This window comes from Protomyctophum parallelum, assembly GCF_964188405.1.
Source record: "Protomyctophum parallelum genome assembly, chromosome: 11".
Taxonomy (NCBI): domain Eukaryota; kingdom Metazoa; phylum Chordata; class Actinopteri; order Myctophiformes; family Myctophidae; genus Protomyctophum; species Protomyctophum parallelum.
In genome coordinates this window covers 9177318-9203339 of record NC_139707.1, presented here as the reverse complement: position 1 = coordinate 9203339, position 26022 = coordinate 9177318, and the positions used below count along the sequence as shown (strand labels likewise).

General features: G+C 43.3%; 1 protein-coding gene across 1 annotated transcript in view; it reads right to left on the bottom strand.

The window, feature by feature from the left end:
• Positions 1-26022, bottom strand: part of stxbp5l (syntaxin binding protein 5L) — a gene marked incomplete at its 5' end in the record, with an annotated part of 281832 nt that overhangs the window by 81115 nt on the left and 174695 nt on the right. The window contains one exon of the mRNA XM_083777165.1: positions 19022-19122. Within this exon, the coding sequence (XP_083633291.1) occupies positions 19022-19122 (101 nt within the window). The remainder of the gene's footprint in view (positions 1-19021; positions 19123-26022) is intronic.

The window sequence follows — 26022 nt, the reverse complement described above, 5'->3', positions numbered from 1 at the left end:
CACACACACACACACACACACACACACACACACACACACACACACACACACACACACACACACACACACACACACACACACACACACACACACACACACACACAATGAGGACTGCCATACTGAATGCTGTGCATGCAACACCCAAGGTGTTTGGGTATGACAAGGGAGTCACCGTCTGTACAGTTTAAGTCACTGTATAAAGACATGTATAAAGTGAGTCGTGTATCCCAGTGGTTCCCAAACTTTTTCATGTCAAGGACCCCCAAATCAACATTTATTAGGCCACGGACCCCCCGTTTGAAAACATATGCCACAGTGACCCCGAAAAGGGAGGATTTTTAGGTCTTTAGCAGTGATTCCGAAACATATTAATTTCATGGACCCCCAGTTCCACACATATTATGCTACGGACCCCCGATGTAATGGCATTTCTATCTCTGGTACCCCAATTTATATTGTAAAACCACAGTTAATTTAACTCTGAGAGTGTACAAATGGAACGAAAGTTAAAGACACTGCATAAGGGTCCATTTGTAACTATCTCTAATTGAGCCCCTGGAACTCCCTCAAGTACCCCCAGGGGTCCCCGGGACCCCACTTTGGGAAGCCATGGTGTATACAGTGAGTCACGACCCACGGGTTGAGAACCCCTGGTGTAGACGTATCCTGCCAAACCTCTTATGTTCTGTCAAAATACGGCACCATCCGTGGAAAATAGCCAACCTACAACCTCAGAACAGAACTGAGCTTGTAGGTCGGCAATTTCCGGCACACTGTTACGTAATGTGGTACATATAATTATGACATATCAACTTGCCAGCAGATGTAACTGTTGAGGGATTTTTGCCTGTTTTCATTGAAGCTCAACAGGCTCCAGAACACAACAGAGAAAACCCCACACCACAGAAACCCCACTGAATGTTCAAAGTTCAGGTTGTGTGGGTGTAATTGAGGTCATGAAAGCAAAAAAAAGAAGAAATGAAAGTCATGAAACCTTTAACCCAACATGCCTAAAGAAATATCAGCAACAGCCCAATGACTCATAGTCCTGTTATGAGAAAACAGAGGCTTGTACACACCGCACACATCAGAAACCTGTGTTCCGATGCATCAAGTGTAGCTATCAGTTAGTCACAAGCACTTGTTATTAACCCATTTTGACCTGAGATCAGATTCTAAAAATGTCTGAGAGTTTTCTGAAAAATCTATGTTTCTATGTCAGTCGTTCTTTGATTTAAAAAAAATAGCAGACCTACAAATGAATTATAGGCGCGTTTTATCGCTTCCCGTTTGCAAGGCCCTTTATTCTACGCTTAGTATACGGTTCTGGCGGGCTCCATGTTTTAAACCACTTTCACTGAGAGAAAATGTCTAAATGAGCCTTTAGTAGTTTAGCTCCTGCCACTCTGAAGAGGACGTCATGCCGTCATCACAGCCTGCCTCGTAACGATCAATAATGGAGCCCAGATGCAGACATCAGACATCATCAGCTACAGGACGATAGAGCTGCCAGCTGGCCGGACCAATGATGGGCAGGCTGAGCCTTAATGAAGTAACTGAATAAAGAGATGGACTGACCTAACCATGATCTCCAACTCATTTCTTCATTGGTACCATTTTTGCTATAATGTTAACGACATTGTTTTATTAAGAGTACCACAGGCGAAAAACAGTCCAAATTTCATTCTGACCCCTCCACGAAAAGGCCTCGTTGTCCTGACCCCTTTATCCATCATTTATACATTAGGGATGAATAGTGTGGACTTAAGACTGATTTCCGTCTGTGGCATTCATGATCTATAATATTATTATTATTAATAATAATAATAATAATAATAATTATTATTATTATTATTATTATTATTACTATTATTATTATTATTATGGGGCTGTGTATCATCATCAGACCGCCTTGGAAACAGCGTTGTTTTTGGCAGAAGTTTTTTATTTTAGTTTTAGTCATAGTCAATTGAATAGTTTTCCTTTAGTTCTAATCACATTTTAGTCATCAGGAATGTCTTAGTGTTAGTCTAGTTTTAGTCGACTTTAGTCCACATGTCGATCTGTCCATGGGCAACACGCTGAACCCTACATTGCCTCCAATGAGTCGGTCGGTGTGAGCTCGCCACCGTTGGTGTGTGAATGTGGGAAGTGAGGACTGTTCGTCACTTCACCTCCCAATGTATGGACCATTGTAAAGCACTTTGAGCACTTGTAAAAGCGCTATAAAAATGCAATCCAGTTAGGCTACAGAGCTGCAGGATCAACTGGGAATATAAAGTGATTGAAGGTGTGGATTATCGTGGATTTTACAAAGGTAACCAGCTAATCAGAATCAAGTATTGGGACTAACCGTTTTAGAAGCAGATGTTTACAAAAACACAGACACAGTGGCTGACGGTTCTATAGCCGTTGTTCTATAGCCGTGATTTCATGTCAAGGACCCCCACAAATTGACACTAATTAGGACCCCCATTCGAAGAGATATTACGCCAGCAGGGACCCCCATAAGAGAAGATTTCTACGGCTCTAGCAACAATTCTCAACCCGTTTAATTTCAAGGACCCCCAGTTTGACATGCATTAGTCTACAGACCCCCATTTAATGGCATTTCTATCTCAGGGACCCCTAATTGTAAAATCAATGTAAATTTAACTCTGAGAGTGTACAAATGGAACCAAATGGTCCATTTGGTTCCATTTGTACACTCTCAGTTACAGACCCATAAGGGTCCCCGGACCCCACTTTGGGGACCACTGTTCTGTAGTGAGTCATGATTCATTCCGTAGCAGCAGAGTCTGGAGCGGTGCATGTGCGTGTGAGCGGTGTGTGTTGCAGTTTTAATGGTGTGGGTTTAGCAGGAGCACGGAGCTGAGTGACAGGTCAGTATCTTCTCTCAGACGGGTGACTCACCCAATCACTGGAACCTTCCTTCCTTTCAGTCTGTGTGTCAGGAGGGAGGATGATTCACACGCACCGCCGCGACCAAGAGCGATGTCTGATAAAGTGATAATAAAACATCCACACTAGAAGAATTGGGGGCTATTTGGGACCATGACACAGATTACCACCGCATGTGTGTGTGTGTGTGTTTTAGAGAGCACCACAATCCATGGACTTTTCTTTTTAACAAGGCATATGGCTAGTTGGACTTTTTAGATGCCCGGTGTGCTTTTAACCTTTTAGCAGTACACTTGACCACAAAATGCATGAATTGTCCTTATTTTATACTTTTTTTATCCTTATTTTATTTTATTCTCCTTCTCTTCATGTAGCACTTAGTTGATTAGTTTCAAATGTAAAGTGCGTTATAAAACACACACACACACGCTTTGGCCATGTCTCGCGAGCCCCTCCCCACCCCCAATACAAATTGCCTGCTACAATAACTTTAATAATAGCCTAATAACATTATACCGAACGGGATGTTTTCCCAAGGACGGTGTATATACAGCAACAAGCCGAAGAGGAGATGTATGTGATGCGGATCCTGAAAAGGTTTCCTCTCAAAGTCGTTCCCTCCCCCGAGGCTCTGAGGACAATCGTTTCATGTACGGGACATAATTCAGCCCCAGCTCAGCTCCAGTACAACCCGGGAGCGCCACAAACGAGTGAGTAGGAACAAACTTGCCTTCTTGTGGCAACGATCGATTCTATAGCGGGCACCCCAACGCGCCTCCTTGTCCCAGTGACGTCACACCATTATAGCCAAATATAATAAACTAATCTGGCAATAAATATCAATCTGAACCACAAACAAGCCATTTACATCAAAAGAGGCCAAAACGGTTGGAACAGTCACGCCCACATCATGTTCACTTTGTGCCACAGGGACTGGCAACACCTCAGGGGTCACCAACAACGTTCCACCAGGAACATTACAGTACAGGTTTCTTCTGAAAGTATTGGAACAACACTCTCAACAAAGTTACCAGGTTGAGCTCCAATTCACACAAGCTAATGGCCTCGGCCTCCACCTTAAACCGCACTAATTCAAGTTTAGCCAAATATTGATCAGTGATCCACTCCCGTGGGGAAAACAGCCATACAACCAGTACGGCCCGTTGTCTTTCCTAATCACCTCCCACTTTACACCGGATGAAAAGTAGGGTATGTTTTGCACAAATGACAGGGCTAGTGGCATAGAGGAGGGGTAACATATGAAAGCCTTAAGACTGCACAGTCATGTGATAAAATAACATCCATCTTTAATGTCTGCCTGGACAATAAGGGAGTGCCAGAATCCTGGAAAAGAGCCATATATGATTCACCGTATAATTACGATCCATCTACTGTACATGGAGAGACATGTCCCTCCTCCCCGCCATCTACAAATTGTTCATGAAATGTATCCTGTCTCGTGTGCTAGACAATGGCATCTTGTCACCTAAGCAGAAGGCATACAGTAAATACACAGGAGATGAATGAGTCTTAAAACTGGGATGGATTATTTTAAACATGAATCTAATAAATTCTATTCTGTCTTCCTGGACTTTCGCGATGCTTTTGGTTCTCTGACCCATAATTTCATGATTAAAAGTTGCCACTTCACCCCCTTTTGCAACCAGATCTTATTGTAATGATATTTGGGAGTCAAGAAACACATTCATGGGGGTTTTATGTGGGTCATTTGGTGTTTTTACTTATTTCAGTATACTTCAAGGTGTCCATGGGCTCCATGATGTCATGGACACAGGGCTCACTTCCTTCCTGGACTACAATCCCCATAATACTTTGGTCCACTGCTCCTCCTTGTGGATAGGGGGAGGGCTAGTCTTACTGAGACAACAATGTAGTCCAGGAAATAAGTGAGCCCAGTGGGGGTTAATCCGGCCCTGTCGGGAGCGACGGTGTTGTCAAACTAATGCATGCCTGTCAGACTGTCAGACTGTATGTCTAACCTGCAAAACCTGCAAAAATATAACCGTCCGGGTGAAGATGACCCGTGTTTAGTGTTCTAGGGTTAAGAGGGTGAGTAGTAGAGAAGCGGTGCCATCTTTTATAATGAGCATTAGTGAGGACAAATTATAAGAAAGTCCTTCAGCCAGTTTGTTTTTCCACATTACGGTTAATGACACTCTACATTACATTCCTAGGAAGCATCCTCACAGAGGACTTGAGACGAGCATCATGCTGGTATAATTATGCATCGTTGGTCAGTGTGCCCTTGCTTTGGGTTCTTCATCGCGTAATAGGAAGCACTGGGTACTCATTAGCAAGCATAGTACACACAGACACAGTCGTCATCATCCCCCCAAATCACAGTGTTGCAGACATTTGGATATCTTTCAGTAATTGCTATCAAAGCCACCTCAACCTGGGAAATGTCATTTGCTTGCTTTATCTTCTGGCGACTGTGATTGCCATGGCAACGTACCCCACACCTGCAAATTGATCACTTAACCACTACACTTTTCACGGTCAGTTTGTACTCTTCGGGCACAGGCAGACAGACAGATACAGAGATCTCCATATACTGTGTACACTTTAACCCATTCTGAACGGGCACCCATTTTGGTGTCGGCATCATGTTATGCTTTTAGCTATTGAAAAATAGCAGATCTACAAGCTCATAGCGCGCCACCGAGTGGCACGATGCGAGCTTGTAGGTCTGCCATTTTTGAAAAATCGAAGAACGACTGACATTTTTAGAATCTGATCTCAGGTCAGAATGGGTTCATCAGACCAGTGTGTGTCCAGTGGAAAACCTCGTATGAATCTGATCTCAGGTCAGAATGGGTTAAACAGTATGGGCACAAAAGGGACACAGACAGATAGTTAAAATGGGTGCTATGACAAGTTGACAACAGGTATTATTAGGTTCCCAAGTCGCATCGTTCTCAAGTAGGCCGGTGGTCGACGTACAGTTCTAGTGTACACTAAATGGGAGTCAATGGAAGGACATCGGGTATTATGATGTCTTTCATTAGTGCACCAGCCACTACAGCATATTGCTTTTGGGCAGTAATAGTGGAAAATGTTCCGCTATCATCATCTACTGGGGTAATTTTCTCAATTGAAGCAGTTTAACACTAGGAAGGCTGAAAAAAAATCACTCCTACTCAGTCTGACTATATCGGCCCATTCGACCGCTCTCCCCCTTTATCCCCCCACCCCCGCACCACTCGTTCACACCTCTTCAGCTGGAGAAGTCATTGTTGCCTACACGCACTCACTTTTATTTATTTTTTCTTCCCTCTCTTATGAATACATTATTATACACCCAATGAAAATGTACACTTCACGGATTATATAGGCCATTTGGAATTAGAACAATCGGTAGAAAATTGGCCGAGAATAGCACAATAGCACATTAATTATTGCCTAAATGTAGGCTACGGACTTTTCTGAAAATGGTTAATCTGCAAGCTGCCCGACATTTCAACTTGATATGTTTCGTAGAGAGGGCATAGGCCTACACAAGCCAGAATTCCGTAGTTTACATGGTATTTTGAATTTTTTAAAATGAGCAAAAAATAAGCGAGTTATGTAAAGAGGGGTGGAGGGGAAAAGGCGATTATTTGGCACAATCAATCAAATATATATTAATTACATCGCGTAGCCTATAATGTTTCCCCCTCTATATAAAAATGACAATATATAACTCTAATGTCGTATTTCGTCGGGAGTCGTGTTAATATTTATTTACTCGTCATTGTCATGTTCACTCCAAATAAGCAAGTATTATGTAATAAATAAATTAATTTCGTGGCTTTTTGTTCTCTTTTCTCCAGGCGCATACCCGCATCGAGATGAGCTCTGCGACAGCCGTGCTGTGCTGTTTTCAATTAAATTACTTGCAGTATAATATTAATAAATACTACATCCTATATACATTGCTTGTCTGTCTAATCATTCAAATGTTTTTCTATATGCATATTGCATAGTTTATGTAAGCCTGAATTAAAGTCTGATTACTGAGGCTTTTTCCCCCGTCTCTCTCACAAACAACGAAGCCTATAAATATTGTCACCTTTATGCAAGTTCGTTTGATATTGTTTAATTCGATAACGATAGCGAATATGCAGCTATCCGTATAGGTGCCCTTTGTGTCAGTGTGCGCCTGCCCAACCCCTGGCCTCTGTAGAACCTGAATCCCCCCCCCCACCTCATTTCCCCTCACTGTATTTTACATTCCTGCTGTTGTCACCACGCGGTAAATAATGAATACTTTGTGTTAATTCAACCATGTTTATTTTTTCTTATTGTTCACAATATCAGAAAGCATGAAAGAAAGTAAATATAAAGCGAAATAAAATCAGGGAAAACACAAATCCAGTTTCTGTTGCTATACTTAGAGACACTTGACACATGTCATTGTAATTGTTCCCGTACATGTGCCACATGCCCGTTTGCCACATTTGTGGCAGCTGGATAGCGTCTTGTTTCCACATCTGTCAAGCTGACACTGCCGTCGCTTCTTGGGCGTGTCTGGTGTCTGTGGACCATCCTGTCTCCTCTTGGCAGTTTGCTGGTTCTGTGGTGTGGTAGGCAGCGGCTGCAGTGCGCTGCGCTGCTGGCGCCGAGGGGTGCGTGGTGGCATGACTGAGTCCTTTTCACCCATGTGTTCCTCGCGGAGCTGTAGTGCCAAGTCCTGTAGGAACTCTCTCCTGGTGAGCTGCGGTTTGTTCAAGCACTGTTTGTACAACACATAGGCATTGATGGCAGCCAGGTCCAGAATGTTGTAAAAGACAGCCATTGGCCAACGCCTGGTGCCAAGTCTGACGCTGTAGTTTCGTGCCATCTGATCCAAAATGTCCACTCCCCATTTCGTGTCATTATAGTCCGTTACAGACTCTGGTTTCGCTTTGGGGTCTTTACCAATCACGATCGAACGGTGCATGGTGCTTAGAATGCAAACGTTTTTGTTTGCTTTGCTTTGGTAAATCGTCAGTGTGGCACCATCACTTGTCATCAGTTGTGTGTGGAACAGCTGTTCTTTTCCACGTGCGGATGGAGGCAACTCTCGCCTCTGTCTGTTCACAGTTCCAAGTATCGTTGTGTTGTTTGCTAGGAGAGACTGCCCCAACTTCATCGAAGTGAAAAAGTTATCCATTGTGATGTTTCGGCCTCTGTCGAGGAATGGTGCTACCAGCCTCTGGACCACGTCTTGAGAGAGCGGCACGCCATCACTATATATACAAATGACAGGGAGAAGGTGTAATGGTTATTACAACGCAAAAATATATACATAATAGGCTTTGATGTAAAGACATTTTAAATGATTATTGATTATTAGAAAAGGAAAATAAATCACCTGCTGCGGTACTGGCCCTTTCCAAGGTATGGAAATCCATTCAGGAAGTATTTGCTGTCCAGGTCGGCAGCAATCCAGAACTTAATTCCAAACTTGTCTGGTTTATTGGCCATGTATTGCGTAAATCCACATCTTGCCTTGGATGGGAAGAGTTGCTCATCGACCGTGATGTTTCCTCCAGGCACATAGCAAGATATGCAGTTATCTGTGAACTGATTCCAAATGTCCGTTATTGCAGCAAACTTGTCTGTTTCTTTGCGTGCTTCTCTGGTGTCCTTGTCGTCAAATCGCAGGTATCGCATTATGGATTTGAAACGGTCACGAGACATTGTTTCGCTCACCGTCTCATTCCCCCATGCCCCTTTCGCCCACAGTTGATTCAATGGATAACCAGATGTCGACATCGCACGAATGAAAAACACGCTGATGAATGCTTTCAGTTCAGTAACAGACAGATCCCATTCTTGATTCTGTCCATCACTGCGGGCAAACTTCACTGTGCAGTCTTTGACGTTTTCCAACATGTCGGGGTCAAACATACACAAAAAACTGCTCAACTCGTCGTGGATTCTGACCTTGGCAAAGGCAGTAGGACCTGGCCTGGCTGTGAAGATATTACGCTTTGGCAGTCTGCCGCGGCCAGCACCGGGTTGCATCGAAGACCATATTGTTCCATCTTTACTTGTCTCAGTAGTAGTCTCGGGCTGGGATGTTTGAGGTAAATCCTCTGTGTCATCTGCCTCGCTAGATTCGCTATCTGATGAATCTGAAGCTGGCGGGTAGTACTCTTCAGCCTGTTCCTCTCCTCCGACATTGTCATCTTCGCTGTCTATGTCGCCAAAAGCCGTCTGCCCGAGCAGAATGCTGGCTGCCTCCTCTGCTGTGTAGCGTCTTTCCCTCGGCTTATTTCTTCGAATCATGATCGTGAAATGACCTGTCCACACATTGCATGTGCCTTTATACACATTTTTTGCATCGAAGTTGTATAGGCTAATTTAAATGTCAATTGATTTTGATTGGGCTATATGACGACAGAATTCCAATGCATTGATAGAGGGCGTGGTGACAACAGCATGCAGGATGCATACTTCTCAACTTCTCAATATTTGCCTATATTTTACAGAACATAACTTAACATTAAATGCAGTCTATTAGTATTGACTATGCATAGTATATAACTTATAACGTAAGCCTAAAACGAAAAATAAAACCTTCACTCTCAAAGGGCACTATTTGGTCACATTCGATCATAAAAACATTTAGGCCTACATGGGACGAATATTTGGGCCTAAGCAGTTTTGTGTGTGTGTGTGTGTGTGTGTGTGTGCACCTGCACCTACAGTATATATATATATATATATATATACAAATAGACACTTCTATGTTGCTAAAGAACAGAACAGGAATTCATCATATAGGAAGCAAAAAGGGATAGTGTTAAAACTACACTTTTGGGGTGGAATTAACTCTAGGCTGAGTTTGGTAACACTGGCGTGATCAACTCTTTCAAATGACTCCAACACTGAACCCAATTTAAATCTGAAGGTGTTAAAATGACACTTTGGGAGTTGAAATCAACTCTGCAATGTTTAACCCTGGAATTTTAACTCATGTTCTGTTCTTTAGCCACATAGAAGTGTCTATTTGTATGTCTCTAAATGTTGTGATGAATTGAACAATGTGGACCCTGTTGTAAACAAGTGTAATGCTTAATTGGGTTAATATAGTATGTTTTTGAACGAATATTTGGGCCTACAGTTTTGTGTGTGTGTGTGTTTCTGGCCAGTGTTGCCACATCTGCTGTTTATAAGCGATTTTGGGATTATCTTTGTAGATTGAAATGTTTGAGAACCACTGCTCTAAAACAATATTAGACAAAGTTTGAGTGGGCTATATTACTACAGAATTCCAATGCATTGACAGAGAGGGCGTGGTGATTGCGCGGTAATTGCTGTTGTCACCACGCCCTCTCTGTCAATGCATTGGAATTCTGTATATAGCCCACTCACAATGTGACACATTGTGACAACAGTCACAACAATCCCAAAATCGCTTATAAACAGCAGATGTGGCAACACTGGCCAGAAACCCCATTTCCCCTCACTGTATTTTTTTTAACGTTTGTCTATTGGTATGTCTCTAAATGTTTTGATGAATTGAACAATGTGGACCCTGTTGTAAACAAGTGTAATGCTTCATTGGGTTAATATAGTATGTTTTTGAACGAATATTTGGGCCTAAGCAGTTTTTTGTGTGTGTGTGTGACCAGTGTTAGTCGACTCGGAATTGCAGCCATCCGTAGGTGCCCTTTGTGTCAGTGTGCGCCTGCCCAACCCCCCCAACCCCTGATGTGTGGCACCTATACGGATGGCTGCAATTCGAAGTGGCCTCTGTAAAACCTGAATCCCCCCCCCCCACCCCATTTCCCGAGTCGACGAGCAACACTGGTCACACACACACACAAAAAACTGCTTAGGCCCAAATATTCGTTCAAAAACATACTATATTAACCCAATGAAGCATTACACTTGTTTACAACAGGGTCCACATTGTTCAATTCATCAAAACATTTAGAGACATACCAATAGACAAATAGGGAAATATATATATATATATATATATATATATATAGCTTGTCCCATGTAGGCCTAAATGTAGGCCCCCCCCCCACCCCATTTCCCCTCACTGTATATGTATCTTTTCCCTTCCCTTTTCCTTTTTTGTGTATGTTTGACCCCGACATGTTGGAAAACGCCAGCTTCAGATTCATCAGATAGCGAATCTAGCGAGGCAGATGACACAGAGGATTTACCTCAAACATCCCAGCCCGAGACTACTACTGAGACAAGTAAAGATGGAACAATATGGTCTTCGATGCAACCCGGTGCTGGCCGCGGCAGACTGCCAAAGCGTAATATCTTCACAGCCAGGCCAGGTCCTACTGCCTTTGCCAAGGTCAGAATCCACGACGAGTTGAGCAGTTTTTTGTGTATGTTTGACCCCGACATGTTGGAAAACGTCAAAGACTGCACAGTGAAGTTTGCCCGCAGTGATGGACAGAATCAAGAATGGGATCTGTCTGTTACTGAACTGAAAGCATTCATCAGCGTGTTTTTCATTCGTGCGATGTCGACATCTGGTTATCCATTGAATCAACTGTGGGCGAAAGGGGCATGGGGGAATGAGACGGTGAGCGAAACAATGTCTCGTGACCGTTTCAAATCCATAATGCGATACCTGCGATTTGACGACAAGGACACCAGAGAAGCACGCAAAGAAACAGACAAGTTTGCTGCAATAACGGACATTTGGAATCAGTTCACAGATAACTGCATATCTTGCTATGTGCCTGGAGGAAACATCACGGTCGATGAGCAACTCTTCCCATCCAAGGCAAGATGTGGATTTACGCAATACATGGCCAATAAACCAGACAAGTTTGGAATTAAGTTCTGGATTGCTGCCGACCTGGACAGCAAATACTTCCTGAATGGATTTCCATACCTTGGAAAGGGCCAGTACCGCAGCAGGTGATTTATTTTCCTTTTCTAATAATCAATAATCATTTAAAATGTCTTTACATCAAAGCCTATTATGTATATATTTTTGCGTTGTAATAACCATTACACCTTCTCCCTGTCATTTGTATATATAGTGATGGCGTGCCGCTCTCTCAAGACGTGGTCCAGAGGCTGGTAGCACCATTCCTCGACAGAGGCCGAAACATCACAATGGATAACTTTTTCACTTCGATGAAGTTGGGGCAGTCTCTCCTAGCAAACAACACAACGATACTTGGAACTGTGAACAGACAGAGGCGAGAGTTGCCTCCATCCGCACGTGGAAAAGAACAGCTGTTCCACACACAACTGATGACAAGTGATGGTGCCACACTGACGATTTACCAAAGCAAAGCAAACAAAAACGTTTGCATTCTAAGCACCATGCACCGTTCGATCGTGATTGGTAAAGACCCCAAAGCGAAACCAGAGTCTGTAACGGACTATAATGACACGAAATGGGGAGTGGACATTTTGGATCAGATGGCACGAAACTACAGCGTCAGACTTGGCACCAGGCGTTGGCCAATGGCTGTCTTTTACAACATTCTGGACCTGGCTGCCATCAATGCCTATGTGTTGTACAAACAGTGCTTGAACAAACCGCAGCTCACCAGGAGAGAGTTCCTACAGGACTTGGCACTACAGCTCCGCGAGGAACACATGGGTGAAAAGGACTCAGTCATGCCACCACGCACCCCTCGGCGCCAGCAGCGCAGCGCACTGCAGCCGCTGCCTACCACACCACAGAACCAGCAAACTGCCAAGAGGAGACAGGATGGTCCACAGACACCAGACACGCCCAAGAAGCGACGGCAGTGTCAGCTTGACAGATGTGGAAACAAGACGCTATCCAGCTGCCACAAATGTGGCAAACGGGCATGTGGCACATGTACGGGAACAATTACAATGACATGTGTCAAGTGTCTCTAAGTATAGCAACAGAAACTGGATTTGTGTTTTCCCTGATTTTATTTCGCTTTATATTTACTTTCTTTCATGCTTTCTGATATTGTGAACAATAAGAAAAAATAAACATGGTTGAATTAACACAAAGTATTCATTATTTACCGCGTGGTGACAACAGCAGGAATGTAAAATACAGTGAGGGGAAATGAGGTGGGGGGGGGGATTCAGGTTCTACAGAGGCCAGGGGTTGGGCAGGCGCACACTGACACAAAGGGCACCTATACGGATAGCTGCATATTCGCTATCGTTATCGAATTAAACAATATCAAACGAACTTGCATAAAGGTGACAATATTTATAGGCTTCGTTGTTTGTGAGAGAGACGGGGGAAAAAGCCTCAGTAATCAGACTTTAATTCAGGCTTACATAAACTATGCAATATGCATATAGAAAAACATTTGAATGATTAGACAGACAAGCAATGTATATAGGATGTAGTATTTATTAATATTATACTGCAAGTAATTTAATTGAAAACAGCACAGCACGGCTGTCGCAGAGCTCATCTCGATGCGGGTATGCGCCTGGAGAAAAGAGAACAAAAAGCCACGAAATTAATTTATTTATTACATAATACTTGCTTATTTGGAGTGAACATGACAATGACGAGTAAATAAATATTAACACGACTCCCGACGAAATACGACATTAGAGTTATATATTGTCATTTTTATATAGAGGGGGAAACATTATAGGCTACGCGATGTAATTAATATATATTTGATTGATTGTGCCAAATAATCGCCTTTTCCCCTCCACCCCTCTTTACATAACTCGCTTATTTTTTGCTCATTTTAAAAAATTCAAAATACCATGTAAACTACGGAATTCTGGCTTGTGTAGGCCTATGCCCTCTCTACGAAACATATCAAGTTGAAATGTCGGGCAGCTTGCAGATTAACCATTTTCAGAAAAGTCCGTAGCCTACATTTAGGCAATAATTAATGTGCTATTGTGCTATTCTCGGCCAATTTTCTACCGATTGTTCTAATTCCAAATGGCCTATATAATCCGTGAAGTGTACATTTTCATTGGGTGTATAATAATGTATTCATAAGAGAGGGAAGAAAATAAAAATAAAAGTGAGTGCGTGTAGGCAACAATGACGTCTCCAGCTGAAGAGGTGTGAACGAGTGGTGCGGGGGTGGGGGGATAAAGGGGGAGAGCGGTCGAATGGGCCGATATAGTCAGACTGAGTAAGAGATATATGCCTAAAATCATATTTAGAAAAAGTTTCAAATGGGGAAAAAAACAGAGATGATTTCAATCGAATATTTAGACAAAGTCATGAAAGGGGAACTTTCTCTGGACTCCATGGGCTGAGAAAATAAACATTGAAATCTCAAATTCGGTCAGAACGGCTGCTCAGACTTCCTAGTGTTAACGGCTGCGTTTTCAGAAATTCTCTCAGTAGCCGTATTAAATTGAAGGTGAATAGGTGATGGTGACAGGGACGCAGGGACGCGGGGGGAATTTTGCAATAGTTTTAACTATATTTAGACCACATTTTTCCATCGCAAAGCAATGTTCTAAACCACTTTAGCCTCCATGAACACGTTCGGCTCCCCCCTTGATCTAAATGGTGGATTGGCTGTATTGAGATACAGGGGACTTAGAGATGAGTTATCTGGCTCTTCCAGCGACAATAACGGCAATATTTTCACTTTACTTTGACTTTGCTGTACTCATGTTACATTTCCTGAAAGCCTGTGACTCTTGAAATGTCTTTGAGGAGACTCACTGTATCTTATAACTCACTTGAAGTCCTTGCAGTAAATATAGTGTCGTATAATAGGTGTCCCTTCATCCATCTTTGCGATTACTGCTGTAGCTAGCCTTTACACTCTCAACAATGAAGTATGCAGGCTTTTATGTTTGAGAGAGCTGAATTTAAGTATTATGCATTATGTATTGATTTGAAGGGAAACAAAATGCTCTGCCTGCAAGGACGTGTATCAAATTACCGTGACACATTTCACTGAGGGCAGTTTGTTAAATATCCTGCTTTTCAGAATGTCCTTCGCAATCTTCAGAGGAATTTGAAAGGATTTTATGCAATATGACATATGTCCTTGACTATAAGGTTTGACCAAAAGTATTGAACATAAATATAAGGGAATTATTAATACAGTTCTGCATAGAGCATGAGGGAAGAAATGTGCATGTTTGGTGGTGGTGGTGGTGGGAGGGATTAATTAGGATTAATTTAATGTGATTAAATTAGTATGCTGATTGTATTTTACTCAATTTAGAATATACAAAATTCCTCCAGTTTCCTGCATCTACAAAGTGGAACTTTCAAAGTGGGGGCCATATATGTACCCCAGCTAGTGCCAGCTAGTGGGGCTAATTGGAAAATGAACACACACACACACACACACACACACACACACACACACACACACACACACACACACACACACACACACACACACACACACACACACACACACACACACACACACACACACACACACACACACACACACACAACACAAACCAGTAATGCGATAAAGCAACTGCTAGGGCTGAGAAAGTGGAAAAAGCAACAGTCTAAGAGCAGCAGGAGGATCCCACTAGCAGCAGCTGTCCGTTTATCATTAGCACAACCACAGACGTCGAACAAATATCCAATGAATTACTCACCTAATGCTGCAGGTTCCACGTTTAATTCCAACGTGTGTAACCTACAGTACATTGATCAAGACTAAGTGAAAGATCTTGCATGGTTTTCATAATGTAAATAATAGCCTATGGTGAGTATGGTTGCTAACGTGGCGACTGTAGCACTTCCATCGTAGCTTGTTTACTACTGAAACGCAACTCAAATTGAGGTTCTCCCTAAAAGCTGACCTTATGCATTCAATGTTATATCTTTTATTCAATAAAACATTGTGTTTGCATCAACTTGAGATCTTCTTAATTGAAATGATTGGTGAGTAATTATCCCAATTAATTTTACGTTTCATGAAATGTAACCTAACCCTAACCCCATAAATATACAATGTATTTAAAAGGGATTGTCATCACAAATACAAATTCAACAGTGAAAATAATTTGAACATTAATTCTTAAATGAATGGAAATAGGACCGCTTAAGTTAAATAGTGAAAATACTATTTCTACAAGCTCCCACCGCGTTGCACCGTGATGTGCGTGTAGATCGGCTACAATTTGCTTTTAACCCATTTAGGCCTGACGACTAAATTAAAAAAATGTCTTCTAAATAAGACAGTTTTCTGAAATACCTCATGTTTCCAAAAAATATATGTAATTGGCCACGGACCCCCATCTGAAAATATGTTATTCCAGGGACCCCTCAGAAGCAAAGATTTGAGGTAAAAACGTTCACTCCGAAAGAATATATATTACAACAACATATAACAATGTGTGTCGCATTTTCACAATTTTTCAAAAATAGCAGACCTACAAGTTCATAGATCTGCTATTTTTCACCAGCTAAAGCATAACATAAGCTAATGCTTAAAACACCAAAAGGGGTTCCCGCCCAGAATGGATTAAATAGGCATATACGTTATCAATACATAATATATTTTTGTACATTTGGGTCCCGCGTTTCACAACTCAATTATCTTTTTTGGTCTCAGCTGAAAGTGATCGGAGATACCTTTGAAACTACAACAGAGAAGCTCTCCTGTGCTTGCCAGGGACTCAAACTGAAAGCACAACAAAGTTAACCTTTTCAGTTTGCCTTCATGGTGTCTTAAGATTGCCCCTGTGGATTTATGCTAAACCTCTAAAGTGAGACAGGCCAGGAAGAGTCTGCAGACATTTGACTGGCTTCAACTCTAGCCCATTCTGGGCGAGAATCCGCCGAGAAACCGCTATTGAAAAATAGCAGATCTACAAGCTTGTAGGTCTGCTCTTTTTGAAAAAATGTGAAAATGTGCAGTGCTCCCTGGAACAACATATTTTCAGATGGGGGTCGGCGGCCAAATACAGATAATTCTGGGGGTCCTTGACATAGAAACATGGGGTTTTTCAGAAAACTGTCAGGATTTAGAAGGCATTTTGTAGAATCGTCCTCAGGTCTAAATGGGCTACCTTCACCCCAAAGCAGTGCAGTGTGTATTCCAGTTAATGTTTTTGCTGAAGATACACTGTGATTATTCCCTCCCACGCACACGTACACACTCGCGCGGTCGGCGAACGGAATAACCTCTTGAAATGTGAAGGCCTTTCATTTCATCAGAAATATATATGGAATTGTATTCTCTTCACTTGCATAATGGGGATACTTTATTTAAATTAAATTATCCATTTACCTTGCATAGCTCTGTAAATGTGTGGTTCATTCAAAAGTCCATCTGCCACTGCATGTTATCCAGATGTTCATATTGTCATACTGCTTCAGAACATCAAAAATCCATCTGCCACTGCATGTTATCCAGATGTTCATATTGTCATACTGCGTCAGAACATCTTTTTTGATTGATTGATTGAAATATTTATTAACAGTTTGTAGAATTTACAGTACATTTTAAGCACAAACTCAATACAAAGACTGTCAACTGTGAGTGGACGACCCAATTAAGCATTACACTTGTTTACAACAGGGTCCACATTGTTCAATTCATCAAAACATTTAAAGACATACAACCTTAAAGCCAAGCCTTCTTTGAAGATGGAGTGCCATAATATTTTCCCCCTCCGTAAAACATGATCATCACGTGTTATTATTATTATTATTATTTTATATAAGGAGGAATATTTTTTTCCCAAAAAGTGTAGTGTGTAGTCTTCTAAATCCTGACAGTTTTCTGAAATACCTCATGTTTCTATATCAGTGGTGCTCAATATTTCATGTCAAGGACCCCAGAAATGATATGTAATTCATTGGCCCCCATCTGAGGGGGTCGGCGGGGACAAAAATAGCAGATCTACAAGCTCATAGTGCGGCACCGAGTGCTGCGCTATGAACTTGTAGATCTGCTATCTTTCAATAGCTAAAGTATAACATAATGCTTAAAACACCAAAAGGGGTTCCCGTCCTATGCCTGCGGTTTTCCTGGTGGGTGGTGATGGGTGGAACATGGACTGAAGCCACATCCACATCCACATGATAAAGGGCGAGGGATAAAGGGCAAGGGATCTGGCGCTGGCCTTGCCAATTACCTGGAGATTTCCTACAGCTTTAGTTTAGTTCTATAGTTCTTGCAAGACTGTGTGAGAGAGAAACCCCACGCTGGGTCCATTTGAGGGTCAGCAGCACGTCTAAGTCTGTATCAGTCAAAAGAAAAAGAAAAACATCTTTCACACTGTGAATAAAAAGGTCACAAGAAAGACCTCTAATTCAGTTCACTTCTTTGACAGTTTTCTTCCCTTTAAGGAAAAGGTTTTTATTTCATGAATATAATGGTGGAGGTCATATATCCTTATTCAAACTTTAAAATCATAAAATTTCGTAAACCTGTCTTAATAATACTCTTGTGGCCATTGGAGAAAGTCACCTTGCTCAGTCAATGCAGAGACACTTAAATAAAACGATTGAGAGAGAACCGCAGAGCGCTACTGGAACAAAAAATAAAATAAATAAAGTCCTGAAACAATAGAAGCAGTCAGCGCACGTCCTGCCATTCGGGTATTCATAGGAAAAGCTTGAGAAATACCCTCTAGGGAACACGGGGAGAACATGCAACCTCCACACAGAAAGGTACTTTCGCCAACCCCACCTATAGACCCATTCCGTAGCGGGTCTCATGGCCGCAGCTTACGTATTTCCTGTAGGCGGACTCGACATAGCTGCGGGGTTTAAACCCTCACCAGGCGCACCTCTTCTACTACAGTGAACGGCAGAGTGACTGATGTTTAGTCTGCCTCAAACGTTACTCTTTTACCTCCTTTTTACTAACACTAACATTACAAATATGCCCAGAACATCGTGATGAACCTGTGTAGTTTATGGCTGCTCCAACAGTAGTGGCAACATAAAAAAGAAAAAGAAAACGGAATGTCTAAAATATCCACCGCGGTGGCTGAGACCAGAGCCATTTAGTAATGGTTGAGACGAAGCAGTGAAAGGTCCTGAAAGATACATAACGTCAGTCTTACCCAATACCCAATCTTTCTGTTTTATGAACACAAGGCTGCTGTACTTTAAACCTCATACTAAGCATTTAAAGTATGAGGTATAAAGTACAGCAGCCTTGTGTTCATCCCCAGCGCCCACAGCGTCCTGAGCGGGAATCGAACCCAGGACCAGGATCGTGCTCACCTCTCTCTGTTGAACTTGAGCGAGTGAAGGATGGCCGGCCGTCTCTGACGAAGGTTCCACAGGTGTAGCGTGTCGTCTGCGCAGGCCGAGACCAGCGCCCCCTGGAGGCCATGAAGGAATGAAGGAAAGACCAAGACAAGGGTGAGAGAAACCAAACACAAATCAAAACACCAAAGCACCAAGACCAGACGACAAATATTTGCGACTACTTTTTTTCACTGACGGAAACTAAATGGCAACTAAAAACTAAGCTCTGGTGACTAAAACTAAGACTAAATATATTAACAATTTTGTCAACAAATAAAAACTAGTGGGGCTAGTGGACAAGAGATCCAGTATAAGACACAAGTAATTTTATACTTGGTTGCATTCTGAAAAAAGCAGATCTACAAGCCCACAGTGCGTTGCCCTGAGACGCCTTGTGAGCTTGCAGATCGGCTAAAATAATTTTCAACTGCATCAAGGCGAGCCAAAATACAATATTGTAAAGAAAGATGTATAAGCAATGAGGTTTTGTAAAAACGGTTGAGTTTATGCTATAGCTGTTTTCCTTCTGGTCCCAGTCAGAGATCATCAAACAGGCGTGAAAGACACCTATGATAAAAACAAAGGAAATGCAACCCCTGCTATGCATGATGGCATAGGAGTCTGTAGTACTCTCTCTGAATGACTTATATGTATAAAAAAACACAATGACAGTCATTCTAATAAAAGTATTGTCAACAGGCAACACAACAGACTAGACTAGAGTGACATACATTAGGATATTTGCTATTGTGATATGGCATAAAAAATATATCGGATTGGGAAAGATCGGTATATCCGTATGTCTCAAAATCTGATTATCATAATTGGATCGGGAGCAAAAAAAACGTGATTTGGACATCTCTGATTTCAGACTGAAATCGTATGATAAATAATATAGTTGACTAGAACTATAGACTAACACTACAACATCCCAGGGGACTCAAATGTTACTAAAACTAAAATCAAAATGTGCTGTCTAAATCAACACTGCACCAAAGACCTGGTAGAAGTCTCTAGGCTCTAGAAGGAGTGTGGCTAGTTACTGTATGTCAGTGAGCATGTTGAGAATCAGTGGCGTGCAGACATTTAGAGGGGCAGGTGCTCAAGTGAAAAAAGGGCACCTTGTGCAGCGCATTTTGGTGCTTTAGCTATTGAAAAATAGCAGATCTACAAGCTCATAGCGCGCCACCGAGTGGCGCGCTACGAGCTTGTAGGTCTGCTATTTATTTATTTTTATCGAAGAACGACTGGCATAGAAACATAGCTTTATAGATTGTGGGGGCCTAAATAATATAGTAGAAGCGTTTTTTATCAAGATTTGATCAATGTCACCGCATGGTCCACACACTACAAATTAAGAAAAATAAATATTTTTTTATTATTTTTAAAGAGCACATTGCCAAAAAGGGCAGGGGGTGCTCTAGCACCCCTAGTGTCTATTTGTGCACGCCACTGTTGAGAATGAACACTGATGAGAATTGAACTAAGAAACTGGTGGTGAGACGAAATACAGTCAAACGCATGCACGCACGCACGCACCATCATACAACAACAGCTGTGTGTGCGGCTTCAGTTCAGGTGGATCACCACCCAGCCCCACCCACCAGGCAAGCCAGGCATACTTAATGAACTGGTGGACGTGTCCACATAGAAAAACACATTTTAACAAATACTGTACACTTTTTTTGAAAAATAAATCCTCCTTATATAATAATAATAATAATAGGCTATACTGATTTTCGTGTGGAAAAAAAAAATCACGCGGCACTCCATCTTCAACTAATTTACCTGGCAAACCCCCTGGAAGCCGGGCCAGGGACCCCTGGGGGTCCCCGTACGTGCCAGGGACCCCTGGGGGTCCCCGTGTGTGCATTATAGTTCATGAACAGCGGATGTGCGTCTGTGATGACAGTGAGACTAATTGACCATTATACTACTGTAGACCTACACCACAGGAGACACAAACTCTGTACTCTGTACATTCATTTATGTGGCTGTGTGTGTGTGTGTGTGTGTGTGTGTGTGTGTGTGTGTGTGTGTGTGTGTGCGTGCGTGCGTGCGTGCATATGACGTGCGTGTAATGTGGTCCCCCAGGCCCCATGAGCGGATACCATTACTCAGGGTCAGAACATACATGGAAGTCTAGAGAGAGAAAGAGAGAGAGAGAGAAACAATTAGCCTCTCACAACAGGCCTGCATGCCATCCACTATCAGGGGAGATAATGAGCAGAGCATGTTGTAGCTACAGTGCGCGTCATTCAGCTTCCCATACGTCCCTCTGGCAGCAGAGCAGACAGCCAATCACAGGCTCCCGTCCCACTGGCAGCAGAGCAGAGAGCCAATAACAGGGTCACCGCATTCGTCAGCGCTCCCAAACAAAATGGACATGTCGACATGGAGACTGTCACTCTAGCACAGAACGTATATATGTACCACTAATTCAGTTACACTCACATATGGCCCCGGCTGGCCTGGCAGATATCTAGGCTGAGGGCCAGAAAACTCTTATCTCCACGTTCACTTAATGTTAATATCAGAATACTGATATAGTATTGATTTTCGCTGTTACAATTCCAAACCCGCTTTAATTACTTCATGACTAGTATTAAATGACTAGTACTGACTATAGTTTTAAAATGTTAGTCTTTTTGTGTCCAAATAGTTATGTTAACAGTTCATAAAGTTAACTATACGTAAATGCATTTGAAATTCAATAATGATCCATGATCTCGACCGCCGTCGAAAAATGATGATAATGATAATGTTGCCCTGCAACGTCCCCTTATCATTCACTAAACTCACCCCACACAGCCGTCATTTTTTTGTATTACTGAATCTGACAGTGGACTACTGAATCTGACAGTGTACTACTGAATCTGACAGTGGACTACTGAATCTGACAGTGGACTACTGAATCTGACAGTGGACTACTGAATCGTTTACTTTTGACCGTAGGTTTTTACCCTCAAGTCTCGAACGGCGCACATATTTTTGAACAGTGAGAAAGCATGGACAGAGTGGCGCTGGATGATGACGCATCAGCAACAACGGCGCTACGTAACAGTTGACTTTATGAAATGCGACTCAAGCAGCCTCTGTCCAGACTGAGCAGCCTCTGTCCAGACTGAGCAGCCTCTGTCCAGACTGAGTAGTCTCTGTCCAGGCTGAGTAGTCTCTGTCCAGACTGAGTAGTCTCTGTCCAGACTGAGTAGTCTCTGTCCAGGCTGAGTAGTCTCTTTCCAGACTGAGCAGCCTCTGTCCAGACTGAGGAGCCTCTGTCCAGACTGAGGAGCCTCTGTCCAGACTGAGTAGTCTCTGTCCAGGCTGAGTAGTCTCTGTCCAGACTGAGTAGTCTCTGTCCAGACTGAGCAGTCTCTGTCCAGACTGAGCAGCCTCTGTCCAGACTGAGGAGCCTCTGTCCAGACTGAGTAGCCTCTGTCCAGACTGAGTAGTCTGTCCAGACTGAGCAGCCTCTGTCCAGACTGAGTAGCCTCTGTCCACACTGAGTAGCCTCTGTCCAGACTGAGCAGCCTCTGTCCAGACTGAGTAGTCTCTTTCCAGACTGAGCAGCCTCTGTCCAGACTGAGCAGCCTCTGTCCAGACTGAGGAGCCTCTGTCCAGACTGAGTAGCCTCTGTCCAGACTGAGGAGCCTCTGTCCACACTGAGGAGCCTCTGTCCAGACTGAGTAGTCTCTGTCCAGACTGAGTAGCCTCTGTCCACACTGAGCAGCCTCTGTCCAGACTGAGGAGCCTCTGTCCAGACTGAGTAGTCTCTGTCCAGACTGAGCAGCCTCTGTCCAGACTGAGGAGCCTCTGTCCAGACTGAGGAGCCTCTGTCCAGACTGAGGAGCCTCTGTCCAGACTGAGCAGCCTCTGTCCAGACTGAGCAGCCTCTGTCCAGACTGAGTAGTCTCTGTCCAGACTGAGCAGCCTCTGTCCAGACTGAGCAGCCTCTGTCCAGACTGAGGAGCCTCTGTCCAGACTGAGTAGTCTCTGTCCAGACTGAGCAGCCTCTGTCCAGACTGAGGAGCCTCTGTCCAGACTGAGCAGCCTCTGTCCAGACTGAGCAGCCTCTGTCCACACTGAGCAGCCTCTGTCCAGACTGAGCAGCCTCTGTCCAGACTGAGCAGCCTCTGTCCAGACTGAGCAGCCTCTGTCCAGACTGAGTAGCCTCTGTCCAGACTGAGGAGCCTCTGTCCAGACTGAGGAGCCTCTGTCCAGACTGAGCAGCGCAGTGACATCTTCAGATCCGTGGAACGCAGTGAATGGAACCCAGGCTAGTAGATCGGCGCCCCCCATTTCCTGAAAAGTCCTAGTTTTGGACATATAAGGTTTCCACCCGACAGACCGCCATGGTATCTGGAAGGCTGTGATCTGGACATCATAACTCACTGAACGTGAGTGGTTCCTGTTCCTGCCTGTCATTGCTTATATCTGCTGCATCGGGAAATGAAAGAGGCTTTCAGCCCCCTCGTCATGTCATGATCGAGCAGCGGTGAGACTCAATATGTCTTACTCGAGTACAGGTATAGCGATACCAGAGCATGCGTAATGTGGATTTTTCTGCCCTATGTTTTATTTTGCTCCAGACTTTATGACAGAAGCATTTATATTTTACTCATTATTAGAGCTTCCGTTGCTCCAGACTGTATGACGGAAGCATTTATATTTTACTCATGATCAGAGCTTCCGTTGCTCCAGACTGTATGACGGAAGCATTTATATTTTACTCATTATTAGAGCTTCCGTTGCTCCAGACTGTATGACAGAAGCATTTATATTTTACTCATGATCAGGGCTTCCTTTGCTCCAGCGTCCAGACTGTATGACTGAAGCATTTGAACATAGAGCACCGAAGTCCTGACGTAACTCGCTCATCCCTTCGATTCCCCTGGTTCACGGAAGTAATTTCTCTATGGAGAATAACATGGGGTGATCTTAATATCGTCTACTATAAGCGTTGTGGTCCAAAAATAAACAAGCTGTCTCGGCGTTATTGTCAGGGAGGTGTCTCTGTATCGTTTGCAACAGTCAGTCACTCATATAATGATACAGTCTGCTTCTAGCGAAAATCTAACTAATTCAGCAGCAGTAACATTAGCGTTTTCTCTCAGTCAGTTGATTCTTCATATCCATATGAGTGAAGCGGCCGGGATGACATGTTTATTTTTCAAACACAGTTCTTATATGAAGCAATCTAAAATCCCCCCTATGGGGATTACAATGCAACTAAAAAAATACATGAACCTGGGGACAGACGCCCTCTACTGAAAGTGACGTCAGACTTCGGTGCTCTATTGTGGGTGGCAACAGTCTGGCCATGCCAGACTAGGATTACTACTACGTTGTGCAACAGTGTTGTGTTTTTAGCTAAAAACATCATCGCAACCTCGCGGGACCGTTTCAGCCGCTAGTGATGAAAAGAAAAGTCTCTAAACGAGCGCCCCGGAAATGATTCCGCGTTACCGGAAGTTCACCAAATCAGCTGAAATCGGCTTCAAAGTAAGGGCCATACGGCCGTCAAGGCTGGCGTTCTGCAACAAACTATGGGGTTTGGTCCCTAGAGGTATAGAGTGTGCAGTCCCCCGACCCCTTTCATGACGACGCCAGGCCCAGGAAATAATTCCCAATGCATTTTCCCCAATGCATTTTCCCCAGAGACCTTTCAAAAAGTATTTATTTAAAGACCTTATATAAGCGTCGTACAAAGCCAACTCGAGTCGTGACAAATCATGACAACAAACACAATATTTTGGACCATACAAATAATTATTCTTTCTAACTATTTATTCGGCCCAAAACAGAGTTGGCTTTGTCCGCGGCGTAAATGTCTTCATATAAATACTTTTTGAAGGAAAATGAACGGGGGAATTATTTTCCGGGTCTCTCGAGGGGGGCGGGACTGCATGCGACGCTCTATAGTCTCGGTACCTCCATGTGGTCCCGGGAATGGTTGGGTGATCCGCTCCGGGGAACGGTACACACGCAGCGTTCACACTACACCACAACATCTGCCAAGTGGTCCCGAGTGGGACCATAGTGTGAATCCCCCTCTTAGTGGACAAACAAAAACACTTTGAAACAATAGACAGACGAACAGATGCTGCTGTCATCTATTGTGGAGAGGAGTGGTGTGAACACTGACTGGAGCCCACGGAGGAGGATTAGCCCCAGATTAGCCAGTTGACGGTGGGAGAAGATGACATGCATCCTCACAGACATCACTAATCCCCCCCAGGCCACAGGTTGACGTCCTGGCATAAACATGCTCAGCCATGCAGTTCTGCTCTCTGCTCCAGACCTCCCGAAACAAACTAATCCGACTCCTTCTAGGCCTCTAGGGCCGATGAGGACCCACCTTCATGCAACGCAATTTGATAGCATAGGTTAATTGGCTCAGGGTAGAAGACAGAGCCAAGCAACTGAAAATGGGGCCGATCACTCAAGATTGTAAATACAGCTCTGCTCTCCATGCTCTTAGTGCCGTCAATTACTTGACTGATTACCTCAAAAAGGTGAGCAATTCACACAGACAGACGTAACACTATAGAGGGAGTGTGAATAATGATCTGGTGCCACCCATGTTTAGAACAAATATGGGTAAATCCACCTTCCACAGCAGAGCCACTCATCCGTGGAATACCCTCTCCCCCTTCCCTCAAAACAAGCAGATCACTGGTTTCCTTTAAAAAAAAAAAGTGCATCTGTCACTGTCATCAGGTCAAAGGGAGAGAATGTGATTACCCAAATGTAATTATGTTTGAGATATATCATTGCTGATGTCATTGTTGTGTTTTGAATGAATGAATGTATGGAATGGAAACAAGACCGCAATTAAGGTCTGTCTTCGGTGCTATATCCTTTTGGACCATTTGTGCTTGACGGTACCGTTTGCATTTTATTGTCTAATAAAATGATCAATCAATCAAATCTCCCTCCGTCATTGTTTGTGTCTGTCAGTGTGCGACTGTGCG